The sequence below is a fragment of the Leopardus geoffroyi genome, chromosome E1, assembly GCF_018350155.1.
Source record: "Leopardus geoffroyi isolate Oge1 chromosome E1, O.geoffroyi_Oge1_pat1.0, whole genome shotgun sequence".
Taxonomy (NCBI): Eukaryota; Metazoa; Chordata; class Mammalia; order Carnivora; family Felidae; genus Leopardus; species Leopardus geoffroyi.
Window position 1 is genome coordinate 7,828,402 of NC_059330.1, and position 25,479 is coordinate 7,853,880.

The 25,479-nt window shown below is 49.6% G+C and overlaps 1 protein-coding gene across 1 annotated transcript in view; it reads left to right on the top strand.

The window, feature by feature from the left end:
- LOC123603039 (protoheme IX farnesyltransferase, mitochondrial) overlaps positions 1–25,479 on the top strand; it is a 136,864-nt gene that overhangs the window by 100,414 nt on the left and 10,971 nt on the right. The window contains exon 6 of the mRNA XM_045487422.1: positions 19,627–19,859. Within this exon, the coding sequence (XP_045343378.1) occupies positions 19,627–19,859 (233 nt within the window). The remainder of the gene's footprint in view (positions 1–19,626; positions 19,860–25,479) is intronic.

Below are 25,479 nucleotides of genomic sequence, written 5' to 3' on the forward strand. Positions count from 1 at the left end.
TGCTCCCTCTCCTAATGTTTATTTATTTTCAGAGAGAGAGAGAGAGAGAGAACAAGCGGGGGAGGGGCAGAGAGAGGGAGAGAGAGAATCCCAAGCATACTCCACATTGTCAGCACGGAGCCCGACGCCAGGCTCAAACTTACAACTGAGATCGTGACCTGAGCCGAAACCAAGAGTCGGACGCTTAACCGACTGAGCCACCCGGGCGCCCCTCTGCTCACCTTTTCTCATTTATCCCTCGGTGTTGAGACCGGATGGGCCCACTGGTGTTTTCACCGAAGCACCATGCTCCCTCTTGTCCCACGGGGTGTGCTCCCCTGGCCCGCTCATTGCCTGGGCAGGTTTTGTGCCAAGCACTCCTTCCTCTGGAAGGGGCAGCTACGCCCGTAGTCCAGTGGGGCGGGTGGGGTTAGGTGTTTGTCCTGGGGCTCGCCCTCGTCTTCGTTTATGCCCCTGTCCTCGCCCCACACAGCCCTCTGCAAGCCCTTTCCTTGGGCCCCTTGCTCCATTACGTTGTGTGTTCTTCTGGGACAAAGATGGACTCTGCCCTCTGTTTATCTCCAGTCCCCAAGATCGTTTATAGAGAGCAGTTTCCTCAGTGCCTAACGTGCGCTCGGCACTATCTTTAATACCACGACCCGGCAGGGAGCGAAGCAGACAGCCATCCCTGATGTCACGGAGCACGCGCTCCGGCCATCACATCCGGCAGACCGCTGATGCTTCACGAGGGATGCGTGGACGGACAGAGGGACAGATGTTAGAGAAGCGGAAATGACCTCCCAAGGGGAGGAAGGACAGAAGTGAAGACTCTGAGACGGGTACACGGCGCACGGTGTCAAGGGGATGAGGAAGCCATCGGGACAGGCAGAGGAGTGCAAAATACGTGTTTAAGGATAAAAATAAATGACTTGGCCAGACTCAGAGGGAAGGATTTGAAGGAGCAAAGTAAGGAAGCAGAGCCAGGAAGGAGGCCGAGAAAACGTGCCTGCCCCACCATTGTGACACGGGCTGTGCTGTAGGGATTGGACCGTGGTCCGTGTCGTTTGGGGAGCTCTTAAGCAGCTCAGGACAAGAAAAAGAAAGAACAGGCCTGTGTATTGGGAAAGAAGAAATGAATTCTTCGTTCACAGACCGTGTGATAGTTTGCCCAGAAAACTCAAACAAACCTACAAAAAAGCCACTAGAACCAGTAAGTGGATATAGCAAGGGCACAAGGTACAAGGTCAGGATGCAGAATGCAACTGCAGGAAGCGAGGCAAAGAGTTCTTAGAGAAAACACACAAAAGCAACAAAACCAAAAAGTACAAAAAGCACGAACCATAAATGAAGTCATAGGTAAGTTTGACTTCACCGAAATAAAAATCGCTGCTCTCCCAGAAACACTTCTGAAAACGACCGGACGGGCCAAAGAGTGGGAGAAAATATTTGCAAAGCATGGAACTCACGAAGGACTTGTGGCCAGAGTACGTACAAAATCCCTAAAGCCCGGTGACAAGAAAATAGCTCAACCAAAAGATGGACAAAACGTTTTTAAACAGACATTTCACTAAAGAGGAAGTCTGCATATCAAATAAACACACAAAACGGTTTTCATTATTATCACCAGTTCACTGGGGGAAATGCAAATTAAAGCCACAGTGGGACATCACTGCACACCTATTAAAACAGTTAACATTTGGGGCGCCTGGGTGGCGCAGTCGGTTAAGCGTCCAACTTCAGCTCAGGTCACGATCTCGCGGTCCGTGAGTTCGAGCCCCGCGTCGGGCTCTGGGCTGATGGCTCAGAGCCTGGAGCCTGTTTCGGATTCTGTGTCTCCCTCTCTCTCTGCCCCTCCCCCGCTCATGCTCTGTCTCTCTCTATCTCAAAAATAAATAAACGTTAAAAAAAAAAAAAAACAGTTAACATTTATTTTTTTTTTAATATGAAATTTATCGTCAAATTGGTTTCCATACAACACTCAGTGCTCATCCCAGCAGGTGCCCTCCTCAATGCCCATCACCCACTTTCCCCTCTCCCCCATCCCCCATCAACCCTCAGTTTGTTCTCAGTATTTAAGAGTCTCTTATGGTTTCCCTCCTTCCCTCTCTGCAATTTTCTCCCCTTCCCATCCCCCATGGTCTTCTGTTAAGTTTCTCAGGATCCACGTAAGAGTGAAAACATATGGTATCCGTCTTTCTCTGTGTGACTTATTTCACTTAGCATAACACTCTCCAGTTCCATCCACGTTGCTACAAAGGGCCATATTTCATTCTTTCTCATTGCCACGTAGTACTCCATTGTGTACATAAACCACAATTTCTTTATCCATTCGTCAGTTGATGGACATTTAGGCTCTTTCCATAATTTGGCTACTGTTGAAAGCACCGCTATAAACATTGGGGTACAAGTGCCCCTATGCATCAGCACTCCTGTATCCCTTGGGTAAATTCCTAGCAGTGCTATTGCTGGGTCATAGGGTAGATCTAGCTTTCGTTTTTTGAGGAACCTCCACCCTGTTTTCCAGAGCAGCTGCAGAACAGTTAACATTTCTAAAGCAATAATACCAAGTGCTGGCAAGGATGTGGAGTGGCCTGAATACAAAATGATGCCGTTAGTTTTGTGAAAACAGTTTGGCAGATTCCTATGAAGTCACACAAGATTTACTGTATCTATAACCCCAGTCCTATGTGTCTCTCGAAACGTATGTCCATACAAAGATCTGTACGTGAATACTTATAAGTTTAATTCATTATTACTGAAAACAACCTAAATGTTCTTCAGCTGGTGAGTATACACACATAAAATGACATGGGCACATTTCAGAAGCGTTGTAAGTGAGAGCAGGCAGACCCAAAAGGTTACATACTGTGCCATCCTATGTAGGTGATATTTTGGAAAGCCAAAACTCTAGGGACAGAAATCAGATCAATGGCTACTAGAAATCAGGGGTGAAGGAAAGGGAATGGAGTACAGAGGAGCATGAAGGAACTTTGTGAGGTGACAGAAATATTCTATATCTTTTTTTATGTTTTGAGAGAGAGTCAGTGGGGGAGAGGGACAGAGGGAGGGAAAGAGAGAGAGGATCTTAAGCAGGCTCCACACTCACCCGAGAGCCCAACGCGGGGCTTGATCTCATTTCCGTGAGATCGTGACCTGAGCCGAAATCGAGTCAGACACTTAACCAAGTGAGCCACCCGGACGCCCCAGAAATAGTCTATATCTTGATCACGGTGGTGCTTACACCGTTGTGTATCTTTGTCAGAGCTCAGAACTCACCGTACTCTCAAAATGTGTGAATTTCACTGCGTGCACGACTAGCGGGTTTTCAGGGCGCTTGGTTTTCCCTGGGACCATGCTGACGTAGCCTGCAGAGCATGAGCGTTTGGGGTCGGTCTGCCTGGACTCAGAATCCAGCTGCTGCTTCTGCTCTCCCAGGCGGGAGCGTGTTAGGAGACGGCTGTGTCCTCTTCTCTTAAGCTGGGGCGCTTACCTCTTGGGTGTAGGTGAGGCTGCGACCCTTCTGCTACAGCAGTGAATGACAGTGCGGTCCTCACTGTGGTGGCTCCTACTTTTTTCAACAGCCCCGGGCCGAGCATCTCCGGGTGTTAGGCTCCAGCTCAGCGCTGGAATACGGCTGGCGTGACCCAGCTCCGGCCCTCCTTACTGTCCTGTCGGGGAGGTACAGAGTAAACCAGTGAGCCAAATAAAGGTTCAGAGGTCCCTCTCGATGGCCGTCAGTTGTCCAGAGAAAACAAGGAACCGGATAATATAGAGCCAACTGGCGGAGACCGCTTGAGGAGGAGGTACAGAGACACCTGAGGAGGTGGGGTATGCGCTGAGCCCCGGAGGTTGAGGATGCAGGGAAGGGGGGCAGCGTGGGCAGAGGGAACAGCTGGTGCAGAGCCCAGGCGGTCAGGGTGTGCCCGACCCAGTGAAGAGAACGGGGCCGCAGTGGCCAGAAGGAGCAGAGTGGGAGGAGATGAGGTCACGAGGGCACCGCAGTGACAAGTCTGGCTCAGAGGCGGTGTGCAGCGGGAAGCCAGACGTGAGTCGTAAGCGTGGGGTCGCTGTGGTCACACTGATGTTTGTAAGGGACGTCTTCAGAATGTACCGTAGCGTCACGGGAGCGAGCAGAGGCCTGGGACCAGTCCAGGGTGAGCTGACGATGGCTTAGACCAGGGCAGTCACAGTGGGGGGGGGGGGGGGGGGCAACCCAGAACTCAGACTGGGCACCACCGCGCACAAGGTCACTTAAATTGTGTCCACTTTTCAAAGCCGTGGCCGCTTCCTGTGGGTCACAGATCTCCTACAGAAAAACCCCGCCGATCCCTGCCACCCTGCCTTTGCGCCTCCTGTTCCTTTCCACCTGTCTTCTCGAGTTTTCTCGAGACCTCCCTTAAGGAAGGTCTCCGCCGTCTACACGTATCTGCACCTTTCTTACACTCCGCAGCTCTTCGTACGGGTAGCACGTAATTCGTCAGGAGCAGGCAGTGTAGCAAAGCAGTCGTCAGTCCCGCCCCTCCAAAGAAGCAGCAGCCCCACCGTCCAGCAGAGCGCCCCCAACCGTCGCGGCAAAGACACGTGACTGTGCAGTCCAGTTGCCAGCGCTGGACATTGAGACACAGTGGAGTGGACCCTGCCAGCAGATAGGCCCCTTTAGGACCCCCCGTCTCTCCTCCACCGGAGTCCTAAAGGCAGAATGGCACGAACGCCCAGCCATCCAGATACAGACTTTCCCCTCGTTCCCTCTTTTGATTTACCTCGGGGATTTTTTGTGGATGTGGTCGTTATTTCCCAGAACTGTACATGCCTAACCTTGCATGCACTTTATGGATCACTGCAGGGGATTTCAAAGGATAATTTCGAGTCTGATGTATTTTCACCTCAGGGATGAGCTACATAAAGTAAATAAACTCCAACTCCACTCTGTTTCAAGACAGTAAACGTGCAGATTGATTTCCAGCCTCCCTGCCGCTCGCCTTGCTGTTTAGCGAGCGGCCGCTGCAGCTTTGTCTCTATCGTTTCCCATGATGGAGAAAGTGACATTGACTGTGTTTAATAAACAAGGAATAGTAAGATAATTGTTTTCGAAATAGCCAGTTACAGGATAAACATCCCCTTTACATTTCAGGGAACAGAAATTTTGTGCAATTTTGTTGAGAATCAAAGACAAAAATCCTTACAACTAAAATGCCACTTAGTGAGAATAAAAATCTACAAAATTACATTATTAGTTATTTCAGTTTCCCAAGGAGAATACAGACGACAGTACTTCTAAGTACCTCTTTGTTGCCTACATAAAATGACAATTCGGTAAATCTAAGGCATCACTTACCATTAAAGGAAGACAATCTTTCATATCAACTCTCAGAGAAATCCTGCTTTTCCTGTTTTCCTCACCAGTGGAAAGAAAGATGACTTTTTTTTTTTTTAATACTAAGATGACCTTTAAATTCGTCCTGGCTCTCGAAGGCACCCAAGAAGTGATGATGCTGATGGTTGGAGTGAGCTGTAACCATACAATAATTGCAGGTGGTTAATAGAAACATCCTATTATAGCTTCTGTTTACCAAATGGAAGCATTTGACCCCACGGCTTTCTGCTTTTTACTTTAGCCCTGGGGCCTTCATGGTAGAATTATTTATCAGCGTCTTTAATGGCTTGGGGGAGCCACTTGATGAATTTGAGCCCATTGTGCCTCACATCACTTAGGAAGCATCCCAGATGCACATGGGCTAAACTCAAGAGTCCTGGCGCATTTGGCCAAAGAGCTCTGGACAGCTACGTTTGCACCCGAAGATGTCTGCAGAGAATGGCTCCGGAGGGTCCGAATGGCGCTATGGTGACCTCCGGTACTGGCGCCTCGCCAGAGTTTGTCCCTGTTAACTCGGAGCCAGACCCGATGCCTCTGTTCCCCTGAGGCTGCGTGTCAGCACAGCTATGTCACAGCCCGAGGGACCCACAGCTCTGGTAATCGGGCTCCACGTGTCGGTGAGGAACTTGTCACAGGCAGAATGGAGAAGTGCCATACCTCTGAGCCTCCCGTTGCCCTGCTGCGTTTCCATCCTTGCTGGTAACTCTTTTCCTTCCTCCTCTTACAGATCACATGTATCCAACGCCCCTGAACTCCTTCCATTCACCAGACATCCCTGGCTACTTGCAACATTGGTTCTCATCAGATAAAATGGATTTGGGGGTGCCTGGGTGGCTCAGTCGGTTAAGCGTCTGACTTTGGCTCAGGTCATGATCCCGCGGTTCGTGGGTTCGAGTCCCACATCGGGCTCTGTGGTGACAGCTCGGAGCCCGGAGCCTGCTTCAGATGCTGTGTCTCCCTCTCTCTCTGCCCCTCCCCTGCTTACACTCTGTCTCTGTCTCTCAAAAATGAATAAACGGTAAAAAAAAAAAAATGTTTTTTTAATGGATTTGGTAGTTTTAGGATGAGCCAAGGTTAGAGGGGTCAGAGGGACAGGGGTGAATGTCCCTAGTAGTTTTTCCTAAGATACACCTCACTTCTGTTTCAGAGGACCAAATGTTTTTCCACAGCAGATAAGAGCTGCTGGAATCTGGCATCTGATGTTGGCAGTTGTTGGGGGCCCGTTTCTACCCGTTTCTACCTATGGTCCCCAAGCCCAGAGACCGTCAGGCTCGCCTGAGGACAGGCACAGACTCCCCTAAGGGTGTCCTTCGTGCCTCTTCCAACCCCACCACCCCACTGGGGTCCTTTCTTCTGACTTAGTATTTGGACAAGCGGTCCCTCTGTCTTAGAGAAGAGTCTGCTGAATCAGCAGCTGCATCTAGTTTTTCTCTTGTTCTCCTTACCGCCAGACTTCTGGAAAGGATGGCCCCCTCAGCGCTTTGGTCACAGTTTAGCTTCCTCCCGCACTGTCCACCTCTGCTTTCCTCTGTACGTGAACTTCATTTTTCCCTCGCGGCCCACTGGCTCTTCCGATCCCACTTTTGCTTAAACGGACTCATCATCCAAATGGCAGCCTCAGCCTCAGCCCCCTGGTCTCCCAGCTGAGTCCTCTGTCCCAGTTCCCAAGCCTTGTGAGAGGAAACGGGATTGCCCATGCTTGGGCCCGACATTTCATCCCTGGTCCGGTCAAGGGAAGGGGGTGCAGGGTGGGGGTGGGGTCGCACGCAGGACCCGAGGCTGCCCCTTCCGGGGCTCCTTCCGCTGCACTCGAGCTTCCTCTTGGCCAGGTATGTGTCTCAGGCCCCCGTTCTGCTTTGTGACTTTCTAGCCGTGACCCACCTCCCCCACCCCCAGGGCACAAATTCTTGCGGCCAGGATCTTAACTTTAACATTGAGCGCGTCTTGTATTTTGCCTCGCCTGTGGAGCGCGTCCTCCCGTGCTGTCCTGTTCTTGACCACTCTTCTGCAGGAGTGTCCCTGCTCCTGTCTAAGCCAGAGTTTTCCGCCGTAGGTTCTCTTTGTTCGTGGACAAGAGAGAGATACGACACCTTTAATCCCCCGTCTTTACCTGTTTTGAGGTCCTTCAGACTTGTATCTTCAACATGTATTTTTTTTTTTTAAGTAATAACCTTTTCCCTGCTCTATCCTAACAAAAAAGAATCGTTCTTAAGAACGTCAAGGTCTGCTGTTGCTTCCGGATTATTTTAAAATTAAGCAATCCCTTGGGGCGCCTCGGTGGCGCAGTCGGTTAAGCGTCCGACTTCAGCCAGGTCACGATCTCGCGGTCCGTGAGTTCGAGCCCCGCGTCAGGCTCTGGGCTGATGGCTCAGAGCCTGGAGCCTGTTTCCGATTCTGTGTCTCCCTCTCTCTCTGTCCCTCCCCCGTTCATGCTCTGTCTCTCTCTGTCCCAAAAATAAATAAACGTTGAAAAAAAAAAAAAAAGACCTTTAAAAAAATAAATAAATAAAAATAAAAAAAAATAATAAAATTAAGCAATCCCTTTGTCGAATTCAGTTCATTGAGAATGTGTTGATTACCCATCACGTTCCCAGTACCTCCAGTTCTGTTTTCGCAAGGCTCCAAAGGCTTATAATCGGGGTGAAAAATTAGCCAGATGCTCAAAAGCCTTCGCAGATGGACGAGACAGTCCCATCCGTACACACTGGGTGGACCGAGGGAGTCGGGACAAGCGAGACGTCCCCTGGGGGGTCAGGGAAAGGGGACGTGGGTCAGGGCGGCCTGGCCAGCGCGGGAGCTTCCTGAAGAAGAGGGCCTGGTTATTTTTGTGGACTGCAGGCGGGAGAGATGGAAAGAGCAGAGCAGGGAGAGAGGTTATTGAGAGAGGACAAATTAACACACTCGGGGTCGGGGGCCGCCAATGCCCGGTGTTTAAATAAATGACGAAGATTGAGTTTTCGAAGCCAAATGAATGGATTGTGTAGCTGGCATGATTAACTTAAAGAACAGGGTTTAGCTTAAGCATTATAGGGATTTGCAGGAGACATTTTTCAAATTTACTGAAGGTTTTACCAGTAAGCACTTAAGCGAATGTAAACAGTTTGCAGGCTGCAGGGGAGCTGTGAAGGCTGTTCATCATCCCGTCACCCTGGTCCAGCAGACAAGAACCCAGACCGGGCTGACGCCCCACAGAGTTTCCAAGGATTGTTATGATTAGTCTCTTGGCGTGTATATATTGCAAATGTAATAAGAACATAAACATTTTATAAGTATAGGAGGTTTTTTTTTTTTTTCTTAGTGCTAACCAGTCATTCGAAATGGCAGGAACGACAAATTCAGTCTCAGTAAGAGTGGTGCCAGTGTGGAGAATTTTGGTCTTAAAATCGTTCGACATTATGAACCGCACAGTATGAAGCGTCCACAAAAAAGTTTAGCATGTATCATCACGCTTAGTCACGACGGTGGGTGAGAGAGAGGAACGCTGGGGGGTCTTCTAGAAGTGAACGTTCCTTTCTCTCATGGTCATAAGCAAAATGAAAGCATTTACAGTTCTTCTTTTTTTTTTTTAATGTTTATTATTTATTTTGAGAGAGAGAGAGAGAGAGAGAGAGAGAATCACAAGTCCCAAGCAGCCTCCGTGCTGTCAGCGCAGAGCCCGACGCGGGGCTTGAACTCATGAACTATGAGGTCATGACCTGAGCCGAAATCCAGAGTCGGACACTTAACTGACTGAGCCACCCAGGCGCCCCTACAATTGTTCCGAAGCATCGTGAGTTGTGAACACTTCTTGTCAGCAGTGCTGGGGATGGGGGGTCCTTCAGCTCTCACGTCCCATTTTATAACCAAAAAATACTCAGATATTCTAGTAAATATTAGTATGAAGGGTAACGCATCCACTTGAGCAGTAAGTCACAGGAGCAGACACCCGACACCTTTCATTCATGACCTGGAGTCCGTGAGTCAAACGCCCTATCGCCTTCTCTCTCTCTCTTCTCGATCAGATGAGGTGACAACATTTGGCCATGAAACGCCATTCCCGTCAACTGGTGTAGTGTTTGTTCTGTCTTTCGCGTGGTTTGTAAAGGTCTGTTTGAGCCGGCGTTTGGGGCAGCTGCCTTGGATACAGGGAACAGAAAGACTAGTGGCACAGGGTAGAGGCCCTGAACCAGGTAGGACGTGGCGGGCGGCCGGGGAGGGCACCAGAGCTGTCCGCGTCAGGACTGAGCCGTGCTGTTCTCACGAGGGTATGCAGGCCACCCGAGGGCTGGGGGTGGGGGGCGGGAGCAGGAAGGAGAGAAGGCTGAGGGAGGATGTTCTTGCATGACTTGTTCTGATGTCCGGGCCAAATCTTAGAGGAAGGGAAAGAAATAACCACACGGAAGACAGAAGACAGTACGGGGCGGAGTGGGGGGTCAGCTCCGGGGCCGTGGTGTTATCCGTACCTCAGAGATCTTTCACCGGGACCGCAGATTGCAAGACAGCGGCCAACAGGCCCAATCCTGAAGAGGCCTTTTTGTCGTTGTTGTTTGGCCTGCTGGGCTTTTCTACCGTTGCCAGCACTTGAAAATAGAAAATGTAACAAAGCCCCAGGTTTCTGGGCTTTTTAGCACATTCCCACATGGGATCAGCCAGTCAGGCCCGAGTAGCGGTTCTCCGTTGTTCGTCACTTGGGCTTTTACCCCTGTAGATCGCCAGCCTGGTCCCCTGGGTATCCGTCCGAGCAGGCCCTTCAGGAGGTGAGGTCACCTGCGTCTATACCTTCGTCTCCGGGTAGCCTGTACCCCCCAAGGTGCTCCGCAAAGCTGCAGGGATGGGTGGTTTTACTTCCCAGATTCTCTTTTTATAAACTGTGTTTTTTTAAAGCTTTTCAGAGCCGCCTTAAAATTCATTCACCCTAACTTTATGTAGGTGAACAACACGGCTTTCTTAAATAGAATCCTATAAATTAAAAAGGGAGGGGGTAAGAGGGGCGCCTGGGTGGCTCAGTCGGTTGAGCATCCGACTCTTGATTTTGGCTCAGGTCATGATCTCACGGTTCGTGGGTTCGAGCCCCAACTCGGGCTCTGTGCTCCGGGTGCAGAGCCTGCTTGGGATTCTCTCTTTTCCCCTCCCTTTCTCTCTGCCCCTCCCTGGCTCACTTGCGCGTGCACACTCTCTCTCTCTCTCTCTCTCTCTCAAAATAAATGGATAAACTTTAAAAAAAAAAAAAAAAAAAAAAGGAGTGGGGTAAGAAAATTAAACCATCTGGCCCCACCAGGAAACTGGAAAGATATCGAAGGTGCTATGGGAGCCTGGGGGGGAGTAGAGTTTGGGAATTTGAGAAATACACTGATTTGGGACCCCAGCACTAGAAACTTGGTTTCCATGGATGGGATCAAACAACAGGAATCTCTTCTCGCTGAGAATTCCAGTCTTTCTACAGATAGATTCTCCTCAATTTAAACTGAATTGGCGTAGCGTAACTCAAGAGTCCGCGTTTTGCTTTATCCCTGAATTACAAGGCCCCATCTCAGAGGTCAACACCGAGTAAGGCTCATCTTCACTTTTCTTCCAGCCTCCACCCTCCCACCCCTGCCTGTCTTTTCCCACCTCCCTCCTACATCAGTAAGATTCTTTCGGCTGACTTTCAAAACTCATTCAGCTCAGACCTGCTTTGTTTTCCTCCCTGGAGAAGAAAAAAAAAAAAAAGCTTTTCTCAATATAATGCTGCAGCCCCGTGTTCTGAGTAGAGTCATTACCCAAAACACCTGCTTATTCTTGAATTTCTCCTAATTAAAAAAAAATTTTTTTTAACGTTTCTTATTTATTTTTGAGAGCAAGAGAGACAGAGCACAAGCAGGGAAGGGACAGACAGAGAGGGGGAGACACAGGATCCAAAACCGGCTCCAGGCTCCGAGCTGTCAGCACAGAGCCCGACGCGGGGCTCGAACCCACAGGATATGAGATCATGACCTGAGCCGAAGTCAGATGCCCAACCAACTGAGCCACCCCGGTGCCCCTTAAATGTTTTTAAATTCTCTTTTAACATACGTCTTGCTGGGGCTCCTGGGTGGCTCAGACAGTTAAGCACCCAACTCTTGATTTTGGTTCAGGTCATGATCTCCCAGTTCGCGAGTTCAAGCTCTGCATCGAGCTCTGCTTGGGATTCTCTCTCTCTCCCTTTCTCTGCCCCTCCCCCTATCAAGAATAAATAATTCCATTTAAAAAATAAAATAAATAGGGGCGCCTGGGTGGCTCAGCTGGTTAAGCGTCTGACGTCGGCTCAGGTCATGATCTCACGGTTCGTGGGTTCGAGCCCTGCATCGGGCTCTGCTGACAGCTCAGAGCCTGGAGCCTGCTTCTGATTCTGTGTCTCCCTCTGTCTCTGCCCCTCCCCTGCTCATGCTTTGTCTCTCTCTGTCTCTCAAAAATAAATGCTAAAAAAAATTTTTTTTTAATTTTAAATAAATAAAATAAATAAAATATATCTTGCATCCACATTTGCTTTACCTGTTCCTTAAATTCTGACTTTTCCTTATTCCTCTCCTACCTTGCAATATCTGCAACTTGAGTCTTGTTGAGAAATAGAAAACCCCTGGAGAAGATTTTGGGGACACGTTGTCAAAGCAGTTATCTGGAGGGGCTTACCCCCAAAAGCTCAGGTCAGAGCTCAAATGTGGGATTCATCCAGGAAATGAAAGCTAAATTAGCTTGGTTTGATTAAGGTTTGGGGTTTTCTTTTGTTGTTAAAGGAAATTTTATTTTGTAATTTAAAAATCATTTATTCTGGAAGAAAAGCCAAGAAGTATGAGATTAACTTTTGTATAAACCAATTACCTATAGAGCTGCTTACAATGTAAAGCTTTCTGGATTTAATGTCACATTTCGCAGACCTCTCTGACACATTACTTAAACAGAAAGACCACATTTCTCCCGTTAGTTATTTCAAAGTCACGTAATGTGGATTATGTTTATTAAGTGCAATAAATAGTCATCAAATTAGAGCTTGCATATTTTTTTTAACCTCCTTTGTTCCTAATTTCTGCAGAAAATTCCACTTTGCTAGAGCTACTTAGGATTGGTGTTTAGTAAACGAAGGAGGACGGTATTTTAAAGGAAGAATAAATAATTCATAGGAATGTGTTGACAACCCCCACCCCCTGCCCCCCACCATCCCCTGGTCTGTTGTTCCTTTTCTGGAGTAGCTCTGGGCAGGGAAGCCAGAAGGAGAAGCCTGCCTCTGTGCTGATGCTCAGTAGAGAGATGTCTCTATTTGAAATGTAATTCAGTTTTGGATATGAGTTTGGAAATAAATCACCATTCAGTCCGAGCGTGAGCCATCAACCTATTTGCCTGCGTGAGTGAAAGGACGTGAAAAAATCGTTTTAGTTCAACGGCTAGATTCTTTTCCTCTGCCACCGTCCTTCCTTCCCCACCCCACAGTGCTATTTGCCTTAGTCATCCCTTTATTCCATTTTACTGAAAGTTAGAAATCGTGCACAATATACCATCACACCCCATTCTTCTGCTCTTCTGATCTTTCCTATGCAAGTTCACTCCGGTGACCACCATTCGCAGAGATATGAACCTTCTCTCCTTAACAAAGCCCATTGCAGCCACTGCCCTAGCTACGTGAGAGCACCAGCATTAGGAAAAAAATAATGTTTCCCGTGTGATCCGTCTGCTTTTTCCTGATGCTGGTTTATTTTATTTTTACTTTTTTTTTTTTTTTTTTTTTTTTTGTAATTTGATATAATAGAGTTAAATTCTTAAAGTTACGATTGAGGGTGGCTCAGTCGGTTGAGCGGCCGACTTCAGCTCAGGTCATGATCTCACACTCCATGAGTTCGAGCCCCGTGTCGGGCTCTGTGCTAACAGCTCAGAGCCTGGAGCCTGCTTCAGATTCTGTGTCTCCCTCTCTCTCTGCCCCTCCCCTGTTCACGCTCTATCTCAAAAATAAATAAAAACATTTAAATAAATAAAATAAAGTTACGATTGAAAATAAAAACATAAAGGGCGCCTGGGTGGCTCAGTGGGTTAAGCGTCTGACTCTTGGTTTTGGCTCAGGTCATGATCTCACGTTTTCATGAGTTCAAGCCCCATATTAGGCTCTGTGCTGACAATATGGAGTTTGCTTAGGATTCTTTCTCTCCCTCTCTCTGCCCCTCCCCTGCTCAGTCTCTCTCTCTCTCTCTCTCTCTCTCTCTCTCAAAAATGTAAATAAATATTAAAAAAAATAAAAATAAAAAAGTGTTGCCATTTTAATTACTATTAGGAAATGCTATGCAGCCATTACGCTTTTTATAATTTATAATTGAGGTGACGTTCTTGAACATGTCTACATTTGTCTTCGTATTCCAACACATATCCATATGTCTTTGTAAGTTCGAACAGAGTAAACCACTGGAAACAATTTACTGAAAGTTTATCACCCCTTACCTCCAGCCCTACCTCCTATTTAAAGAACGCTGCCTCACGTTGCCAGTTCTTGTGGTAGATTTTACGTTTGAGACCTGGTAGTACTTGTGTTTGTTTAACGTCCACCGTCCTTTTCAGAGTGAACATCGCCGTCTGTTTCGCTCACTGCTGTATGCCCGCACTTAGCACAGTGGCTGACTCGATGACAGTGAGACATCTTAATAAACGAACGAATGACGCTGCGTGCTCTTTTAGTGGGCCCTGTGCCAAGTGCTTTATTTTGATTCTTCACTGTCACGTACCTCCCATTTGACCGATGAAGCAGCTAAGACCAACGGGTTAGCTACTTTGCTCAAGATCCTACAGCTCAGTGATAGAGCCCCTGCCCTCCCGGTGGTCTTGTTACTGAGGATTTTTGCATAAGCCAATTTGACTTGTGCTTCAGTCTTGCCGTCAAAACAGCCCTAATACGGGGGCGCCTGGAAGCCTCAGTCAGTTGGGCGTCCAACTCTTGATTTTGCCTCCGACCATGATGTCACGGTCGTGGGAATGAGCCCCGCGTTGGGCTCCACGCTGAATGCAGAGCCCGCTTGGGATTCTTTCTGTCTCTCTCTCTCTCCTCTCTCTGTCTGCCCCTACTCTGCTCATGCTCTCTCTCTCTCTCTCTCTCTCAAAATACACATTTTAAAGAATAGCCCTAATACATCCCCTACTTCACAGCTGAGGAAACCAAGGATCAGAGAGGTTCGTTTGCCCACTTTTCAATCAGAACCGTTTCAAATCAGAACTTGAATCCAGACCACCTGATTGTTGTCAGCGATGCTTAGTTATGGTATTGTACGGAAACCCTATAATAATATAAGAAGAAGAAGAGGAATGTTAAAGCCTTTTACAAACACTTTTGGCATGCAAACGTTCCAGGAGACACAGCAGTTAGAGATGGTACAACGAACCCCGGTGTTCCCGTCGCCCAGAATCCACAGGATTATCAAGACTCTGCCCCACTTGCTTTGTCTCGCCCTCGTAAGGGCCGAAACGCTTAGCAGCGTGCCCAGACCAAATCAAGGTAGACGGAGCAGAGAGGCGGCTGGAGACACTGGCAGTTCCCCAGTGAACTGAATACCGAGCTAGGCTGCTGTCCCGCGTCCTTTCCACTTGGAGTATGTCGAGAGACTGTATCAAAAGACAGCGGGACCTACCCAGCCCAGCTGCACCCAGCATCGGAGGTGGGGTGGGGGTGGAGGCCTTCTATAGGCGCAGGCTCCGTCGGCGTGGCCTCACGTAGGCCAGATGGGACCCGCACCACGTTGGTGATGGCGCAGCGGTGGGTCCCCGACTTCGGCAAGCCTGCCGATCGCCTGGATTCCCGACGAGGCCCTAGGTGATGCTGACGCTCTGGGTCCGGGGACCACATCTCGGTAGCACCCGGGACTCCATCGGGGAGTCCCGGCTTGGCCCTCACCCGTCAGGTACTGCCCAGCCCAGGGAAACCCAAGGGAACCTGCTTAGCCCTTTCTTCTAGTTCCGCCTCTAGAAATCAGGCCTCAGAGCGCCACTCAAAATGGAAGCCACCTGCTGAGGAATTCAGATGTAAAAGGAGCAAAAAGACTAATAATGGGGAAAAAATGTTTAATGAAATTTTAAATACAGAAGAAGTGATAAAAGGGAAAATAACTCCGTGTGTGTGCGTGTGTCTCCAGGTTTGGGATACTTTCCAAAACCCATCCAGGAATGGGAGAGAGCAGATGGGGGTTTTGGTCAAGGGCTGAGCGGTAGGATTAGGAGGACGAGTGTATCGAGTAATTGACCTAAAATAACAAGAAGTCGGTCTTTGACAAAATTGCCCTTCCAGGCTTTGAGATTTCGCTCGGACTTCTATGTGTACCACGGCAGAAAATCATAGTGGTGTTTAACTGAGATGAGAAATGAACGCACTTGACTAATCTTTTTCTGCATCAGAAAATAGATCTCTTTATTAAAACGGCTAAATTTTTAATTTGTTTCTAATGTTTATTTTTGAGAGAGAGAGAGCAAGTGGGGGAGGGGCAGAGAGAGAGAGAGAGAGAGAGAGAGACACGGAATCCGAAGCAGACTCCAGGCTCCCAGCTGTCAGCACAGAGCCTGACTTGGGGCTCGAACCCACAGATCATGAGATCATGACCTAAGCGGAAGTCGGATGCTTAACCGACTGAGCCACCCAGGCGCCCCTAAAAACGGCTAAATTGAAGCAGCTTTAATATCACCGTGATTTTTAAAGATTTCCTGGTTACGTCAAACTTTAAAAAAGAGCCCGGAGGTCACTTGGTACATGCTGCATTCATCCCAGAACCGTTATTCTGGCTAGCGCTCTTCCAACTTGCAGTGGTGGTGTGGCTCACGCTTCTTTTTCCTCGAAAATGCCCAACGTGAACGGACAAGTGAATGCTTGTCCGTCTTTGCTGGTCATCACGGCAGGCAGCGAGGGCCTTGTGAGAAGCACATCTGATCGTTTTCTTCCCCTGTGTAAAAAAGCAGAGAAAACCTCTTCTGTGCATCTGCCCAGAGGCAGTGTTCCCACGATGTCTTACGTGTGGCCTTCCCTCCCAGTGTTCTCTGACCCCTCCCGCCCCTCGTGCTGTGCCCGCTGCCTGAATCACTCCTGTCTACCCTTCTATCCCCTCTCCCGCCCGCCCAGCATTTCTTCCTACAAACCTCCCCCTGTCCAGCCCCCCAGCACCCACACACAGTGGCCCCAGATTGCCGGCCTCTTTAACTCTCACTTCAGCATAAGCGCCCCCAGGACAAGGACCGTGTCTGTCTTGCTCCCCACCTTATATCCTAGGTCCCACCTTGTATGTATGTATGTAAATGTAGTGCTTCCCCAGTGTTTTCATCTCAGGTAATGCCGGAGGAACTTAGGCTATTTCTACCTCGGGGTAAACCAAAGGAGCTTTTAAACCCTCAGGCTGCTGCTCCCAGCTGAAGGCAACAGCCTAAAGACTCCAGCCCCCCCCCCCGCGCGCCCCCCCCCCGCAGGCTTGGCAAGATCCAAGCAATCAGAGAATCAGGAAGTCGAACTACAGCAGGGCGCCCCAAAGACCAGTGGGATTGAATCAGTGAGCCAAGGAGTAAATCCGAGTACAAGTCTGTTTCCAAGTTCTTTTACTGGTACAGCTGACCCTTGATCGACACGGGTTGGAACTGTGCGGGTCCGCGTATATGTGGGGTTTTTTTCTCAATAAATATATTAGAAAAGAAGGTTGGAGGTTGGCAACAACTTGAAAAAACTCACAAACCACATGGCCTAGAAATTTCAAAAAAAATTAAAAACGTATGTCGCGGATGCGTAATACTACCATAAACACACACAAATCTATTATATAAAGTTAAAATTTATTCAAAACTTGCCCAAACATTTGCAGACTGCACAGGGTGCCATTTGAGTGGAGAGAAAGATGAACACATTTAGAGATGGAGTATTAAATCGTAACTCAGTAAAATCAGCTGCTGTAGCAATTTCATAACCACCTCTGGATGCTGTTGTGAGCTCGAGTCTTGGGAGCACCCATTTAAAATGCCATGCGGGGGCGCTGGGGTGGCTCAGTCGGCTGAGCATCTGACTCTTGATCTTGGCTCAGGTCATGATCTCACGGTTCCTGAGTTTGACCTCCATGTCTGAGCTGTCAGCACAGAGCCCGATTCTGCCTCCCTCTCTCTCCCTCTCTCTCTGCCCTTTTTCCTCTTGCACTCTCTCTCTCAAAATAAAAAAAATAAACGTGAAGAAAAGAAAATGCCACGTGTGGGTGCCTGGGTGGCTCAATGGGTTCAGCATCCGATGGGTTGCTCTTGATTTCGGCTCAGGTCATGATCTTGGAGTTCGTGAGATCGAGCCCCTGCTTGGGATTCTCTCTTTCCCTCTCTGTCTGCCCCTCCCCTGCTCAAGCTTTGTCTTCTCTCTCTCTCTCCCAAAGATAAATAAATAAACATAAAAAAGAATTTAAAAGGTAATAATAAAATGCCATGTGTGATGCTAATCATCTCTGCATAAGCAGTTTGTCTCTGCAATAAATTGCCTATCTTGGTAAAAAAGGATTTCTCGTGGTTCTATCAGTAGTTAAGTTTTGGGCGAGTCAGAAGTTACACGTGGATGTTTCAACTGTGTATTGCGGTCGGCACCCCGTTCCTCTCATTGTTCAAGGGCCATCTGAGCCTCAGTTTCTCTTCTGTGAAATGGGGATAATGCTATCTCAATAAACATGTGTTTACGTTGTTAGTTTTTGGTTTGTGTTTAATGCCATACCCAGTGTTGCTACAGGTTCTAGAAATAATAGGCTTTCTCATGTACTGCTGATAGGAGTGTAAAAGAGCCTAAACCCTCTGGGGCGTAGACTGGTGGTACAAGTCAAATCCCTACAAACGTGCATGTCAGCTGGCCTTGCAGTCACACGTCTGGGAATTTATCCTCAGGATGAATCCTAGTCAGAACTATGAACAACAGTCTGTAAGATATATATGCCGTTACTTCTAATTTAAAAGGAAAAACACAAAATATCCAGAAAGGCTATATTGACTGAATTAATTGTGTTGAATCCACAGAATAGACCACTATGTACCTATTAATGATGACGTTACAAAAGAATTCTGAACAGCACAGGGAAATTATTAACATAGATTGAAATATAGGGGCGCCTGGGTGGCTTGGTCGGTTAAGCGTCTGACTCTTGATTTTGGCTCAGGTCATGTCTCATGGTTCATGAGATCGAGCCCTGCATCAGGCTCCGGGCTCACAGTGGAGAGTCTGCTTGAGATTCTCTCTCTCTCTCTCTCTCTCTCTCTCTCTCTCTCTGTGTCTCTCCCCGTCTCTCTCACAAGATCCCATGTAAAGTCCACCTTAGAAAGTGGGCTCTGGAATGGGGTGCCTGGGTGGCTCAGTCGGTTAAGTGTCTGACTTCGACTCAGGTCATGATCTCACGGTTCGTGAGTTTGAGCCCCTGCATCAGGCTCTGCGCTGACAGTGCGGAGCCTGCTTGGGATTTCTCTCTCCTTCCCTCCCCAACCCATGCTGTCTCTGTCTCTCTCAAAATAAATAAATAAACTTAAAAAAAAAAAAAAAAAAAAAGAAGTGGGCTCTGATGAGAATCAGGCGTAGGATCGTCCCGGCTGGTGGAGAGTTGTATTTGACCCTGTTCACTGCACCTACCAACATGATGAGGGTCCTCCGGAGATGCCGTGGCTCTGAAACCAGCTGTGGCACTGAAACTGAGCTATCCGTGTGGGGCAGCCCCCTGGTGTGTGGCCGTGGGCCCCAAGCCGGTCCCTTGCCAAGCCTGTAATTTATCACAGATAGATACACTCAGACATACTGTCATTATCCGTTACTGCTAATGGGGTAATGTGTTTAAACTATAAATACACGGGCAGGGTTGAGATGCCAGCTTTTGCCCAAACATTACCGGTACCGCATTCCGGGTGGTTTTTCTATGGCCGTCACCTACTTGGCACTAACTGCAAAGCAGAACCCTGTGCCAAGCAGGCAGTGTCTGCCTCGGCCCTCACTCCAGCCTGTGAGCGAGAGCAGAGAACCGTCCCGGCCGTGCAGGTGAGCAGAGGGACGCGCCGGCCTCCCACGGCCGGGAAGGGACAGAACGCATCCGGGGCGCGCTCTCACCTGGACTCGAACTTCAGCCCGGCCGGCAGATGTCAGAGGGGGCAGCCAGAACTCCCGCAGGCGCAGTCCCTCCGCCTTTCGGGTTCCGGTGCCCCGTAACCGGGAGGAAGGCGCAGCAGCCTGCCTCCCGGGCCGCCGCGCCATGGAGGTAGGTGGTCCACGCCGAGTGCGGGCAGCATGGCCCGCCGGACTGGAAAGTGACTGCTCTGTGCCCACTGCTCTTTTTCAGCCCGTTGCTAGCTGTGTCCTTTGCCACGTGCTGTGCCGTTCCAGGCGTCGCCCTCCTGACCTGGGGGGTGAACCCCCTCACGGGAGCCCTGGGGGTCTTCAACATCTTCCTGTACACCTGTTGCTATACCCCGCTGAAGAAGATCAGCATCGCCAACACGTGGGTCGGAGCCGTCGTCGGGGCCATCCCGCCCGTCATGGGCTGGACGGCAGCGACCGGCAGCCTGGACGCCGGTGAGTATCTCGCCTGCCGGGTTGCGGGGGTCTCGGCTTCGGCCCGCGGGCCTGCGGCGGGGTGGGGGCGCCAGGGCCCGGCCCTCGGTGGGTGGCTCTTGTGCGCAGACCTCGGCAGCTGCCGGTCCAAGGCGTGTCCTTCCCGGAACTGCAGCTCTCGCTCTCTGAGTCCGCTGTAGCCCGTACTCATTCCTGCGGTCGCGTGAAGGCAGGGCGGAAGGGAGACCGTGTCGTCGGGCTTTCCAGGGGGACGTGTGCTTTCCCGGGCCGGGCAGGGAATGCCTAGGGAAAAAAAAACAAAAAACAACAACAAAAAAAAAACCCACAAAAACAAGCAGTGCTGTGACAGCGGGTAGAGTGGAAAGCAGGCATCTAAAAGTCACGAGCCCCGTTAGGGCTGATCAGTCCTGGGGGACGTCCCGCATCGTGGAGCGGATGTCCGGGACTCGGTCTCCGGGCTCTCCCGCCCATCCGGACGCTCCCCTGCCCGGGCATGAGCTTTTACCCACAGAACCAGGTGATTCCCCACCCCACCCCCCCCCCCGCCCCACCCCTTTGTGAAGGAGCAGACCCTTTTCATCAGTTTCTCATTTACTTTTATATGATTTGCTTAAGTCCTTCACAGTGTCTACAATAAAACCATTGAAATCCATCTACCTTTTTTTTTTTTTTTTTTTTTGGTGGCATGTCACAACGAAATTTGTGGGGTGAAAATAGCTCCTTTTTACCATCTGGAAGGGAAGTTTCACAGTCTAATTAGCCAGGTAATTAGTGTTTCTGACCAACACTTAGGAAGGAAGTGGTGAGGTTTCCTGCAAGAGACATAAGTACATATTTTTCACATGAGAGATCAAAAGGCAGTTGACCATAAACGTTTGCCCTGTAAGCCACATTTCTGAAACTTTTCATAAAAGCCCTTACACTCTGACTTGGCAAGCTTACAAAGGCGGTTACACCTTTAGCGTGATTGTCTCTTAGCACAGTTTTAATATCCTGTAAATGTTGGCGTTCCACGCGTCTACACATAAGATATTCTAGAACGTTCCCGCTCATTTGCTCAGTGATAAACCCCAGACCGGAATCTCATCCGTGTGGGAGGGATGGCAGCACAGTGGTGAGGAGTGAGTGCTCCAGAGCAGGGGTGCCCTTTGGAACGTTCTAGACTTTTTTTTTTTTTTAATGTTTATTTTTGAGAGAGAGAGAGAGAGAGACAGTACTAGCTGGGAGGGACATAGAGAGAGAGGGAGACACGGAATCGGAAGCAGGCTCCAGGCTCCGAGCTGTCAGCACAGAACCTGACGTGGGGCTCGAACCCACAAACCGTGAGATCGTGACCTGAGCCGAAGTTGGATGCTTAACCGACTGAACCACCCAAGTGGCTAGTTCTAGACTTGACACGAATGTTCTAGACTTCTTTATGCTACCGTCTCCTCAATCTCGCCCGTGGTCCCTTCTCACGGAGCTGTCGTGAGGAGTAAGTGAGTTCTTGCTAAGTATTCCTCATTTGTACAGTAGACGGATTCATGCAGATCAAGAAAATAATCTCAAAAATCATGAGATTTTTATCGGTCTGGCAACTCTGAGCAATTCATAATTGTTACCTGGCTGTTGTTCTGCCCACAGTGAGCTTGCCTCTGGGCTTGGTGGACAGAGCGCCTGGCCTTGGGTCCGGTGTTAGTGATGGCCATCTTGAGCGTAGGTGGGGACGGAGGGAAGCATGGGTCTGACATCTCCAGACTAGATGGTGTCTGAATTTTCCCCCTCGTTTGCAGTTTATATTTAGAGAACACACCTGCTTACCACCAAATTCCTGGTCAGAGTCCCCCTCCTGGTTCTGCCTGGAGCCCCAGTCTTGACCCTGCCTGGAACCTTCCATCTCCCCTCACCCCACTCTCCTCTCCCCTCCTGTACCCCTCCGAACCTTTCTAGTGATCGCCCAGACATTTGAGTTGGGGCCCTTGAAAGAGACCCCCCACACTGCAGCACTGTGCTCCAAGTCACCTGCCTGCCTGAAGGAGACAGCCCCACACCCTTCCAGAGTGCCAGGACCTTACATGGGTTCCTCACACCCAGCCTAAAGGAACAGGGCCCCCAGGGGGCACCTGGGTGGCTCAGTCGGTTGAGCGTCCGACTCTTGATTTCAGCTCAGGTCATGATCTCACAGTTCGTGAGTTCGAGCCCTGTGTCGGGCTCTGTGCTAACAGTGTGGAGCCTGCTTGGGATTCTCTCTCTCCCTCTCTCTCCCTGCCCTTCCTTACCTCTCTCTCTCAAAATAAATAAATAAAATAAGTTAAAAAAAAAAAAAAAAAAGGAACAAGGCCCCCAAAAACTACCTTTTCTCTCTGGGAAATCCCAGACAGAGCCACGGTCGGGGTTAAGTATTACTATCTACAGGGACAGATAACCCCTGGAGGTCGATGGGGGCAGGGCAGTCCACGGCGGTGCAGAACTTGGTCGCTTCTGTCGTCTTTTGGTCACCCAGATTCTTGCTAGCGGCTTTTGTTGTACTCCCAGGTGGTTTCCTTCAGAGGACTTTGGGCCTCAATGTTCTCTGGAGTTGCATCCCCAGAGGCCAGAGAGAGAAAGAACTTTGCAACAGTCTTCCCACTTAGAGTGTGCATTCGGCTAGGAGCCTGGATTTGTTCAGGGACAGTATGGATTTAGCTGAACTGCCAATAGTCATATTTAAAATAAATTTTTTTAAAAAAACCTTTTTAAAACACGTTTTTCTGTAATCCACATTTAATCGCGTGTATAAATTCATTAGTGAGACAGAGCGAAGGGCCAGGCTATACTTTGTTTTAGGTTGCAGGGCAAAAATGCATGCTTATCTCACGAAAAGAGACCCATCACTGCCTGAACGGACCCCTGGCATAAAGCAGTGCAGCCGAAACAGATTTGTGTCACCACAAGGAGAAGTTCGTCTAGCAGTTGCCTTGTATTATGTTCTTTTTCTTCAAATCCTGAAAACGCATTGTGGGGCACACAACCACAACATGGGTTACTGCCCCCAGAATTCTGATTCACCCACAGGTCCAGTCGTATACCTAACGTCTTATCAGATTTACGGAAAGAAGGTTACTTTGTGTGATGCCTTCAACTGCTTCCAGAAAAGTTTTGAAACATGAATTTGATAGAGCAAACTTGACATCAACAGCAAATCTTTGATTACATCGAATGAATGAATGAATGAATCAGTCAATCAATCAGTAGCTTCCATTTTACAGACAAAACTAGGTTAACCCTGGGTCAACTGCCAAATATTTATTGGGCCTCAGCCATGTGCAAGGGACGGTAAATTTAGCCAGAAGTAGTCAAAGAAATAAGGCAGAGTCACGGGGCACCTGGGTGGCTCAGTGGGTTAAGCGTCTGACTTGGGCTCATCAGGTCACGATCTCACTGCTCGTGAGTTCGAGCCTCGCGTCGGGCTCTGTGCTGACGGCTCGGAGCCTGGAGCCTGCTTCTGATTCTGTGTGTGTGTGTCTCTCTCTCAAGAATAAATAAACATTAAAAAGAAAGAAATAAGGCAGAGTCTGCAAGACTGTAGTTTCAGCATTTCTATTGCTGGGATTTTAGCCACTAGGTTGAATGTGACTATATATACAGTCTTGTCACCTTCTAGAATAGTACCTACTAGCCACGTGTGGCTGTTTAACTTTGAGCTTAAACTAAATCAGTTTAAACCTTCAGTTTTTAAGTCCCTGTAGCCCTATTTCAAATGCTCACAGCCACACGAGGCAGTAGCTGCCATATTGATGGCACTGAGCATTTCCATCCTCGCAAAAGCGCGTTTAGTCAGTTCTGCCTATGGGGACACGTTGATGTCCTTGTGAACCTGTGTTCCATCTTCCTGGTGAGTTTGTGCTTTGAATACTAGGGCATCATGGGAGACTGCACCTGTGGTCTCACCAGAGTCTAAAACAGTGGTTCTCAAATTTGAGTGTGCATCAGAATCACCAGGCAGGCTCGCTAAATAAAACCCAGATTCCTGGGCCCTGCCCCTGTAGTTTCTGGTTCAGTAGGTCTGGTGTAGGGCCTGAGAATTTGCACTTCTAACACGCTGCCTAGTGATGCCAGTGCCCCTGCTCTAGGGACCGCTTTCTGAGCCACTAGTCTGAAAAGACAGAACCAGAGAGAGAGCTCTGGCTGTCAGAATACCTCGGAAATTCCTAGGGACATGGGCAAAGGGTAGGGGCAGATGGCATTATTGGAGCTGCACTCAGGGTGTCGTCCGTATCACCCGCGGAGGTTGTGTCTCCCATCCGGGTTCTTCTCTTAGGGGACACGTTTGCTTGAAACAGCCCTGCTGGGAGAAAAGTGGCCCCAAACGTTTCCCTCCTGCAGTATCTCCAAATCATTTTGTCTTTGGACCTCCAAAGAGAGATCGTGTTGGAGAAGTGTATGGATGGAGAAGTCTTTGATGTACTCCACTGAACCGCAGGGACAGGAAGGAAGGGGAGGCCGGAGGGGAGGAAGATGTAAGAGGGTCTGGGAGACCACCCACTCCGCTGATCAGCTTTCTTCCTGGGGCAGGTGTCTGTGAGGACCTACTGTGCGCTGGGTACCGAGGGATACAAAAATCCCTAAAACCCAGGCCCCGTCTTCACAGAAAGCGTGTCTCAGCATCTTCAGGGAGAGGCGGGCAGGTGTCAAATAACTGACTGAGCTGTTAGAGCTTGAGCAAGAAAGAGGTCTTCAGAGGCCTGTGCGTTCTCCTAACCTCCCCAGACGGGCCCAAGAGGGCTTTGGAGCAGAGGACCTTCTGAGTGAGGACGAGACCGCTCTCTCAAAGAGGGAAGGGCTTTTCGAGGAGAGGGAAGAGCGTGCACAGGAATTTGTAGGCACGGGAGCTGAAGCCGGACAGCGTGGGGTGGGGGCCGTGATCTGAGATGAGCTGCCTGACGGGGACTGTATTGAAAGGCAGTCAAGGCCCTTGTAGGTTAAGCAGGAGAGGGGCAAGGGCCCCAAGTTCAGGATTATTTGCCCGTGCCGCAGGTGCGTTCTCCCGTGGTGCCGGAAGGCAGCGCATTGCCGAGCCCGCCTGTCCTCCTTCCAAGCCTGCGTGCCCTTCCGTCCCCCCACCCCTGCGCCTCTCTGGTGGGGGTCTCTACTGTCCCAAGCCTGGCCTCCACCCTTCCCTAGTCACATTTCACCCTGCAAGTATCTAGTGAAGCCTCAAGCCGGTCATCCTCCTTGTGACATGTTGTGACACCTGCCAGCCTGCCGGGGGGGGGGGGGGGGGGGGGGGGAGGGTGTGTGGATGCCGGGGCCGTGTTTGCAGGGAGGCAGAGTCCACTGGACGGATTCCGTTCCTTGGTCCTTTCCCCGGCTCCTCCGGCAGGACCTCGAAGACCCAGCACGAACATCGGGGTCCCTCAGTCCCCCTGACCACGTGAACCTCCCTAGAGGCCCCTTCCTGGGCCCCAGAAGGAGGCAGGCAGGCCCCGGAAGGGGGCGGGGGAGGTGGGAATTTCTACTGCCTCAGGACCTGTCTAGTTGAGAAGAAAGATAAAATAAGGAGCTGTTGCGCAAAACACGATTCGCATCCCAGACGGCTCGTGGACTGAGGACATGTCAGTGTTCCAAAGTCCTTTCCCCCCTTCCCAGCGTCTACATCTTT